This window comes from Cornus florida, unplaced genomic scaffold (assembly GCF_030987335.1).
Source record: "Cornus florida cultivar Cherokee Brave unplaced genomic scaffold, ASM3098733v1 CherokeeBrave_3.0.0_Hap2_Chr05, whole genome shotgun sequence".
Lineage (NCBI taxonomy): Eukaryota > Viridiplantae > Streptophyta > Magnoliopsida > Cornales > Cornaceae > Cornus > Cornus florida.
Window position 1 is genome coordinate 46,786,152 of NW_026775575.1, and position 11,101 is coordinate 46,797,252.

Here is an 11,101-nt window from a genome sequence, read left to right on the forward strand (position 1 = left end):
TTCATTCTGGGATGTTAATGCAGTTAACCCTTTTTGTAGGGGTCATTGTGCAATTAATGAAAGTTATTTAAAAAATATCTCGTCTGGAGCCTGGATCCTCACACAGGATTCATTTTCACATTTCATCGAGTCATGGACTCTTAGAATTCCGTTCTGGTCATTCCTCTCCAGTTTCAGAGTTTTTGAACCCGATTGCCGCCGAACTTATTCGGGGTATAACTTTCTGCTCGGGACTTGGTTTTTGAAGCCGTTTCTTCTGTTATTCATATTTTATCATTATGAATCTTTTTTGTTCATGGAGTTTTGCCGTTTAAGTGCGTTTGCTCAAAATTCACTTTTCCAGACCCGGCACGGCCCTTTCGGGGCACTTTTTGAGATTTTCTATAAAAAGGGGACTTAAGGAGAAAAATCAGATTTTTCATCATCTTTCCCATCTCTCTTGGCCGGATCTCCTAGCAACCATGGCTACCACCTCCTCTCTCCTCCTTTGATCCACTTTTCCTTGGTGAAAAGTCTTCGGCCTTAATGTTTATTATTTCCCTCGGCGTGCTCTACCTTTTGCCCTTATTAGAATTCATTTTCGACGATTTTTTGAGTTCGGATTTGGAGTCAAGTTGAGATTTTCATGGGGCTTCTTGCGGATTCTTGTTCACGGTGTTGTCCCCGACAAAACCTCTCGGTATCGTCGAATTTAGAGCACTTTTATTTTAGTGGGCCTTTGAGATTTCATCTCAAATTGAGGTAGGGGGTGTTATAATTTACTTTTCTTGTCATATTACATGCTATGGATACTTATACTACTTGTTTACATGCTTGGTTATTAAATCTAGAAATTTTGATTAATTATTTTTTTGTGTAAGATTTAATTTTTCCGGTTGCTCATGACTTGTTTTAAACATGTGGCATGATATTAAATTACCCCTTGACATGATCATTGACATATATTAAATCTAGATCATTTAGACAAGTAACGAAGATTTTATTTAATATTTATCTTAGATAAAAGATTAAATCATGTGGCCTTAACTAGTTTGGAATCAATGTATGTTAGCATATTAAATTAGGCCCTAGCATGCTCTTCAATATAGATTAATTTGAGCTTAATTGGAGATGTATTGAAATCTAGTAATATTTAATTAATTCGATTAATTAATTTATTCAGAGTGTACTATTGACTCCATTTGAATTCCGACTTGACATTTGTGATATGTATGCCATGTTCATTCACATATATTAAATATAGAATATTTGATTAGGATTTGAAACCTTTCATTTTTTTTTTTTTTTTTTTAGTATTAGAGTTTAATACTCATGACCGTACCTTACATGAAATGTACTTGTATCGTGTTTTCAACCCAAGTCTTGACATGTTGTATAACATATATTAATTTGAGACCATTTGGGTGAGTTTCAAAATTTAGAGATTTTAATTAAAAGAATTAATTAAAATCCATTCAATGGTTCCATGAGCTAAATTAAGTTTCTAACCTTGTATTCATGATTTTCTTGATGAGTTCCTTCACGTGTATCCATTTGAGAATAATTGGATAAGTTTTGAAACTTACATTTAATTATCTTCCTTGTATGGAATTAAATTCACATGGTTGTGTCTTATAAGAAATGACCTTGTAACATGATATTGAATTTGCTCTTGACATGATCCTTGACATGCCTTATTCGTAGAATACTTGGACTTGTCTTGTAATCTTGATAATTTAATCCATTAAGTAGATTAAATTTCCGTTTATGCTTCCATCGGTTTAATCATGACTCCTTGTATCTTTTTATCAAGTATCGTGACCCCTTTGTATCTTGGCTTCATTAGTGTACTTCATAGACTTGCACATTTGTCTTGGGATGTTTCAATTACACATGTGTCATTTGATAAGTAATTGATCCATATATCTTCTACTTGTGGTATATCTATTTCAATGAATTTCATGTGCTATATATCTTGTTTCTAGTCTATATAGATGCACACTATGAATTCTTGACATTTTCACATGCCATGTTAGTTGATGAACTTAGGGTATGACTTGTGTGTTCCAAAATCTTGGTTGTGCATGAAACATGGCTAATGCATTTCTTGTATTTAATACAATCTTGGTTGCACAACTTATTAATTTTGGGACTTGGGATATCAATCAAGAACGGGGGAAGGTACCATTGGGTTAATAGCCCTAAAGTAATCCCAAGACTGGGAAAGGTACCCTTGGGTTGGTAACCCTAAAGTGATCCCAAGAGTACGGTTTTAATCCGGGCGATATCCAAGTTTCCACATTGGTTGATTTCACTCTTTAAATTTCAAGTTGCTATTCCTTGAAGATTCAAACTTATCGTGTATGTCAAATGCTCCAATCTTGTTTACTTGCATAAATATTATACCTTGCTCTTGATTCATGTATAAATCTTTTCGTGTTTCATGGATTGTCCCATTCTTGTTTGATTACATAGATATTATGCTTTGCTCTTGACTCCATGTATCTTCCTTTTCGTGTTTTATGGAAAATCCCATCTTTATTTAATTGCGTAAATATTATGCATTATCCTTGATGTCCTGTGTAACTCTTTTTGTGTTATGTGAATGGTTCCAACTTTGTCTAATAGCATAGATATTATGCCATGTTCTTGACTTCGTGTGTTAACCCTATCGTGTTAATTGGAATGCTCCAACCTTGTTTAATTGTATTGATAATGCAATTCATGTTAATTTATGTTCAAGTATCCTCCTCGTCGTGTTCTTGGATTGTCCCAAACCTTGATTTGCTCGATATATATATATATATATATATATATATATATATATATATATATATATATATATATATATATACCATGATTCTAGTTGATATGTCACCATGATAGCTTAGGATGATCCCTGAGTCTAACCCCTGATATAAACGCTAGGTGGCATGAACCCTTTTGAACTACTTCATGTTGTCTAAAAATCTTAAAGAAATCGAGTCATGCATACTCATCCCCTACGAATAAAATTGTTAGTCTTGTTTATTCACCCCGAAGTTACTGGGTGTTTTGTAGGTAAAGAAGCTTTGTTGTGGGATACACAATACTCTTAAACAGGCTAGAAGTCTTAAAGTATTGTTTTTTTTTTTTTTTTTTTTTTTTTTTTTTTTTTATTTTTTATTTATGATATTGAATATGCACATGTTAGCATATCATGTTTACTTTTGTTTATTTTGACAAAACTTGTATTCTTTGACTCCATATATATAATGTGTACATAAGTGCACCCTTTGTATTGTATTTGACATGTATGAGATGAGGCCGGAGGCCAATGACATGTAATTTGTATCCCATGTAATTTTCGACATCACGAAATTTTATGAAAATATTGAAAAATGCCAAGTTATTGTTTTGCCATGGTTGCATCGGGTGTAGGAATTCTGTTTTCATTCTTTCATAGGGTCTCATTAATCATGTATGAAGTGTGTCCAAGGGCCAAACGGTCATTTAAGACCATTTCAAAATTTTGGATTTCAAAATTTCCATTTCAAGTTCATTTTTGCCTTTTTGGCCGTTGGGGGGTCGAATTTTGACTCGGTCATTTTCGGGAGCCGCGGACCATTCCCACGCACTCAAAATCATCATTTACATTTACGTGATGATCGTTTCCATGAAAAACCCTTTCGTTTGTGTTTTGAGCCCCCTATGGACTCATTTCACCTTTTTGCTGAAAAACTCGGCCTAAGGGCATTTTGGGGATTTCCTTTGGGAAACAAATTCCGTTCTAGACTTTGTCACATAGAAAATGTGATTTTAAGGGGAGTTTCTTCACGACATTTTTTTGAAAAATGTCATATTGTTCTCGAAAATCGTGCTCCAAACTCATTTTTCTACAAAAACACTGTTTCTACTGCATTTTTAGCATTCTGTTCAAGTTGAACCGGTTCAAGAATAGTTGAACCGGTTCAAGGTGTCATTTTGGTTCAGCTTGGGTGTACTGCCAAAGTTGAACCGGTTCAAGAAATGTTGAACCGGTTCAAGTTTTCCAGAGATTTCAGCTTTGGTTTTCCAACTTCAAACTGATGTAACTTCTTCGTTTTAACTCCGAATTGGTCCGTTCTTGAGTCTAAACTAACCGCGTCGAAGTAAGATTTCTAATGGTACCAATTTAAGCTTCATATTCTTTTCCTAGATCAAGATATCCTTGTTTTAGTGAGAGGGTGCCGGATTTGGTTCGAACCGAGATAGGGTTTATCTGGGATTTCAGTTCCTTTGGCCTTAGGACTTCATGTGAAGTTATCAAAGGATGTTTTTGGATGTTTCTGACCTCATTTGACTTGTTGGAAGTCAAATTCCTTCCTCCTTGGGTAAAATGACCATTTTACCCTTGGTCCTTCCTTTGGTAAGGTTTTTATACCCTTGTCTTTATTTTGCTTCCGCACTTTGCTCCTTCGGATTCCGTGACCTCATGAAAGGTTATCAAAGGGTCTTAGAAGTGTGTTATGCCTTGGGAGATCATTGTCTTGTTTCTTACTTCCGCATCTGGATCCGTTAATGGGTCAATCTTAGCCTCATCACTGTAGTACTAGGTTGAATCAAAACCCGGGTCGTTACAATTAGTCAATTAAATTGAACGATATATGTTTCAAAATAGGCTAAACACCTGGTCAACAAAAGAAGTTTTCAATAGGTTTAAAGATGAGGTTGTGGGTTGTCCAATACTTCTTCTCCATTCCCTGATATAAGTAGAGGAATGAGCACAATAGCTCAGTAGAGATTGCCTAAGTGGAAACTCCTCAACTTAAGTAAGTAAATTGCATGCTTTACACGTACAATAAAGAATAGGGAAAGGATAATGGGACCATGTTATAAGCTTCACAATGCCATTTAATCCATCAAGATATCATTATCTTCAACTCAATGTAATGAAATGCATGGAAAGCATTATGCAACCGCACACCACACATACACATACTCACGACATCATATACTCACACCGAAAACGTACAAATTAGCCGGACTTTGAATACCTCCCTCCGTCCCTATGGTGATTTGCTATCATCCCTGAAAAAAGGGTACCTCCCAATTACTATTTAGGGCCCGAATCGCTAAATTCCTCACGAGTACCTCCCGTGGCCTATTAACTAATTAGCACCACCGACAAAGGGGTACATCCCCAAATGCCGGGTTTGAGAAAAGAATTTCTCAAAAACTTTCCAAATTCACAATTCCAGAATTTTACACACATCTCTACACACCCACACCATGTTATTCATGGAATGCCAACTATGCCATGAGTATAAAGTACACCATGCTTGAACAATTCTATTTCTTATTATAAATTCACAACTCCATGACAATTTAGGCTTACAATAACATTCAACTTATAGAATTGGCATCCCATAAGAAATGGCATAACATTTAGCATGCTAAACATAACCATGTCATCATATATTCGACATCAATTAGTTATATTTTCCAACACATAGCAATTTGATGCCATGATGTTCATAATTTACACATACTATACAACCACATATAAGATATCAATTGAATAAGAAACTCACCACACATAAAACCCTAGAAAGCATATATGCAAATAACATCAAATTGGCTTGCTTGAGTGGGGGAAAAACCATGAAACTACCTACAAAACTAAAGGAAAATGCAACTTAAACAACTCTATCTCAAAGGATCCAAGAAGCCCCAATTTCGAAATCCACAAGGTCCTCTAATTAATTGCAACTTTGTTTAGATCAAAATGAAGCCCTCGTCGAGCTCAACAAGATTGCCTTTTATGGCAAAGATCAAATCCAAGTGGAAAGGGTTGAAATCAAGCCTTTAAGATGTGTGTTTTGTGTTCGATTTAGAGAGATAAAGAGAGGAAGGAAGGCATGACCGGAAGAAGAAAGAAAAATGCGGAAAAGGTAATAGTCTTCCCCTTTTGTCACATGTAAAGTCAACCATTGGGTCCTACTTTTGACCAACAATAGTTTAAAATGCCTCTCACATGAAATATATACTATAACATGCCACGCACATTTGTACATTTAAACACTTACACACATACATATGCACCAAATAATGATTATGAATTGCAAATGGACTTAAAAAGATTACCGGAAATGTATTTTTAAAAGTTTTAACGTTCAAGAAATGCCCCAAATGAACAATGAGACCCACACGGAAATCAATGCGCAAAAATAAAATAATTATTAAAAATAAAAATCAAAAATCAAAAAATACGGAATATCACACCCATGTCTTTTTACTATAATCATCAATGAAAGTGAGAAAATAATGATTACCTAGAAGTGATGTTGTATTCGTAGGTTAACATAAATCAGAGCGTAGCAACTCAAGTGGATAAGAAGCTCTATGAGCCTTCCCAATCGGAAAAGATTTCTTTGATGCTTTCCAAGTGCACATCCTTCAAAAACCTGCACTTGATGATCAAGTCTAGCATTCTCGTCACAAAATTCTTCTCGCATTTTTAGACAATGTATTAAAAATCAAGTGCCATAACGAAGATGCCATAGCCATGAAGAATTTTTCACGAGTGCACTTAAGCACGCTGATTTCTCATATCGGATACTCAAAGCAAACATATTGTTTGGGGACATCTGTAGCTTCGTAATTAGAGTATTGTCCTTGTCTCTAATTACACAAAGATCATCCTTAAATTGAATGTCATGTCCTTTCCGAATAAGCTGGCCAACACTTAAAAGATTGTAATTCAAATCTGGAACATAGAGCACATTGGAGATCTGCTTTCGTTCTCATTTCTTTGAAAGAAAAAAGAATATCTCCGCATCCTTTGGCCAAAAGCTTTTTATCATCACCGATTTTGACCTGAGATTGAATTATTTTGTCAAGATTGATAAATGCTTCTTTGTTTCTAGTCATGTGATTGTTGTAAGCACTATCAAGATACCATGTGTCACCTTGAAAATTTTCACTAACTTTGCAAGCAAGCAAAATCATTTTATCATCCTCTTTCTATGAATTTTTTAATTTCATGCATGAAACTTGATTCCACTCCTTCTTCGGACTTAAATATGCAATATGCCTTGGTGTGTCCATATTTCTTGCAATTTTAACATTGAATTTGAGATAGATTAGAGCGGTGACCTCTTCCTCTACCTCTCCCTCTTGAGTGAACATTGTTGCTTGAAGGCCCTTGAGTATAAAATTCTTTTTCATTTGCATAGCCGACACCACGACCCCGCACATTTATTCCTCTACCACGATTTGACCCACCTCTTCCTCTTCCTCTTCCTCTTCCTCTTCCTTTAAAAGAGACTTGGGGTTGAAAAGCTTGCTCAAGAGGATATGAGTTAAATTGCTTCAGGCGGAATTCATATGATTGAAGTGAACCCATCAAACTATCCAAAGACAAAGAAGACAAGTCTTTAGATTATTCAATTGCCACCACAATATATTCAAATTTTTGAGTCATGCTACGAATAATTTTTTCCATAACCCGACCTTTTGTCTTCAATTTGTTCTCCATTAACTCTTTCATTCGCAACATGTCAAATTCACCTCAAAGTGTTTGCAATCTTGCCATTTTCACTTTATCTTCTCCTTTGTATGAAACTTAAAGTGTGTCCCAAGCTTGCTTTGCCGATGAAACCAATGAAATTCTTTCAAAAATAACTTCACCTACAACTTGATAGATAAAAAAAACAATGCCTTCTTATCTTTCTTGAGATTTTATTTCAACTCACTCAGTTGTTGTGGAGTGAGAGTTGTTTGACCCATTGGCTCCGTATAACCAGTCTCAATAATCTCCCATAAATCTTGGGATCCATACATGACCTTCATTTGGATGCTCCATCGAGTGTAATTCTTCCCATTAAATCTTGGAAGTTGGGGCTGCAACATGTTGTTGTTGGAAGCCATTGATCTGGAACTGTGCTCTAATACCACTACGATGGGACAAAGGAAAGAATAATGGAGCTTTAAAGAGACTGAACTTGATATCTTGACTACAAATCACAAAACAAATGAAGGTTTATGTATACTATAACTTGAAAGTTTTGATTTCACTCTATTTGACTTTATTTTGAAAGAGATACAAGCCTCTATTTATAAGCTGCACCTTTAATACAAATTTACTAACATTCATCTCCCTTTTTAATGATTCCTCTCCCCTAACATGATTCATTTCCATAAACAACCATTATTGTAAATCCAAAAGTTACACAAGAAAATACATTAACCATAATCAACTATGCCTATATGTAGGACCCTGCATGTATGTAGAAAAACAAAATAACAACACTGTTTCTGGCATTGATCATCCCAGTCCCCTTTGGCTACTCATCTTTCTCTCCTTCTTTAGATTAGGTGGTTTGTTTTTTTTTGGCTTGTGGTCTTTGGACCTTCCGGACTTCCCCTCCCCTCTTTGTTTATTGTTTTCTCCTCTTATCTTACATTGATTTAAGGGAAAAAAAAAAAAAAAAAAAAAAAAAAAAAAAAAAAAAAAACGTATTGAAGTGTATATAAAAATAAAAAAAAATGTATATATTTTTAAAGTTCAAAAAATTAAAATGCTTTTGTAATTTATATAATAGTAAGTATAAATGATTAATTAATTAAAATAAAAGAGTTGTCTATAATTAAGAAGGTAACCCTTAATATTTTTTTATTAATTTTAAAAACGTATTAAATGTATATAAAATTTAAAAATCTGTACACCACCGACATAAAACTTTCCAGTCCATGCAAGATCTCATATATTAAACCCTTCGGAAACAAAAGAAAAAAAGATCTCATATATTTTAGGAATTTCATATTCTAATAGGCAATTTCTTTACTACTACTGATTACCTGATATAGTCTTATGCAATTAAGTCTACAATTTCCAAAATTATTATTATAGAAACTTCACCCTGGTAAATTATTTAAAACTCTTCTTCTTCATGTGACCTACCTACACCCTAATCAACCCCATCACAAAGATCAAGAGTTTTCTACAGAGGCCATCTTTACATGTTCACTATAGTTGATCTTCTACTTCCCTTGTAATTGGTGTTATTTATATAGCCACTCTCTTTTCATTCTCTATCAAAACAAGTGTCTGTATATATACAAGTTATGTTTCTTTACTTGAAATCTTCCTTATTTTCATTACCTCAAAACTTTTTCATTGATTTAACTTTTTCCTAGTAAACAAACAAGTTGGTAATCTAGGTATATGTCTTAAAATTGATGCTATTTAAGATGCATAGGAACAATGGCGCGTCTGCATGTGCATCATGCAAGCATCAGAGGAAGAAGTGCAGCGACGAGTGTGTGTTGGCACCCCATTTTCCTGCAGAAAAGAATCAGGATTTCCAAGCTGTGCACAAAGTGTTCGGTGTGAGCAACGTGACGAAGATAATCAGAAGTCTCAACAATGAAGGAGATAGGAAAAGAGCCATTGATTCAGTGGTTTGGGAAGCTCTTTGTTGGCAAAGAGACCCGGTGTTGGGTCCTTATGGGGAGTATATGAGAGTGTGTCATGAGCTCATGTTCTACAAAACTACCCAAAACCAAATTCAAGGACCAACACAAACTAATATGCTGTACAAATCAGTACCCAATTTGGTTAGATGGAATAGTTCTAACAATGGGACTTGTAATACTAACAATAACAATGCATTGAATTACAGTTCTATGGTAGATTCAAGCAATAATTACCCTTTGCATGCCATGCATGCTACAGACAAAGTACTTCGACAAGAAAGAGATGTAGGTTCTGTTGTCGTTGTGCCTCAGCAGCATCCCATCATCAGTGGTTTTAACCAGCAGTACTATGTTCCAGGTAAGTAAGCACTCAGATTGCACCAGTTTCGTTATTAAATAATAATACATTCATTATTTAAACTGTTTGCATATCTAATGAAAGTGACGACATTTCTTGTGAATCTATTCAGTTTGATGAATAATAGTCTTAGCAACTAAGCTCTCTTAAAATGAAAATGAGTTGGATTTGAGAATTTTAGAATTGAAAAAGTACTTTTTCTTTGTGAACAAGGCGATTTCAGGATTTTAGAATTCTTACAAGTTTCACATAAATTGTTATACATCTTTAATCCTCTCCAAGTATTTCTCATCTTTATTTCCCGGGTATTTATAATCCACTCCGGAGTTAGTTTTTCTAGTGTTGTCTCCTTTCTCCGGAGTTAGTTTTTCTAGTGTTGTCTCCTTTCTCTCTCTCTATTAGTATTTTCATATTTATATTTTATAGTATTTTCTCTATAATATGTCTAAGTTTTCCCTCTTCTAAAAAAAAAAAGTGGATAAATTACCAATTGAGAAGTTGATTGCTGATAGTAAACACTAAGATGGAATAGATAGATAAGAATCAAATGAATAAATTGATCTATATAACAAACATTGTATGGTCAATGTTTCTGTCATGTATTCAGTATATTGAATTCAAAGTCTAGTTGCATCAATTGAAAAAATAAATAAAAAATAAAAATAAAAAAGCTATGGGGACTAATATTCTTTTATGCTACTAGTATGCAATGCAATTAGTAGGACTGTTGAGTGCGGTCTGTTTTTTCACTTCTATTTTCTTTTCATCTCCCTTTGTTCAAAACCTTGAAATTTCGTTTATGATTGAGGAATTTAATCAATAGGTAATTTTTTGTTTCTATTTTTTGTAGGTCAATGTGGTTCAGTTGATGCAAAGTCTGTAGAGAGCACATTATGGGAAGGAGGCTCTTGAATATCCGCAGTGCTTCTTTGTTTCTCTTACAGTGTTTTTTTTTTTTTCTTTTTTTTCTTTTACTTCAGATTATTGATACAAAATTTACACCAATTAGTTCTATGATATGTTTTTGGGATAGGTTTTGATTTCTAAAGTTGAAATGAATTATCATTATCAATGTACTAAATATCATATTTATTCAAAAAATGAGAAAAAAAAAAAAAAAAAAAAAAAAAAAAACACATCAGTTTTCTTTTTTCTTCTTCTTTTCATAGGCAAACGAGTAATGTAAAAAGAAAAAGATATGGGAATGAAACAAACTCCAGAACAATATTAGATATGTGTATATTTTATAATTTGCCTTTACACTTGCCTTACCCAATACAATTCTTGAACCCAACTTGCAGAATTTCTATTTTACATAATGAAAGT

General features: G+C 34.0%; 1 protein-coding gene across 1 annotated transcript; it reads left to right on the plus strand.

Annotated features, from left to right (window-relative positions):
• The first annotated feature begins 9,192 nt into the window (after positions 1–9,192).
• On the plus strand, positions 9,193–10,687 carry LOC132309240 (LOB domain-containing protein 2-like). The gene is made up of 2 exons (XM_059807564.1): positions 9,193–9,775; positions 10,626–10,687. Exons 1-2 carry the CDS (start codon positions 9,193–9,195, stop codon positions 10,685–10,687), a joined length of 645 nt encoding a protein of 214 aa, XP_059663547.1.
• Positions 10,688–11,101: the final 414 nt, after the last annotated feature.

Coding starts and splice junctions, on each gene's coding strand:
- LOC132309240 (XM_059807564.1), top strand. CDS start 9,193: ATGCATAGGAACAATGGCGCGTCTGCATGTGCATCATGCAAGCATCAG. Junction 9,776..10,625: donor CCAGCAGTACTATGTTCCAG/GTAAGTAAGCAC, acceptor TATTTTTTGTAG/GTCAATGTGGTTCAGTTGAT.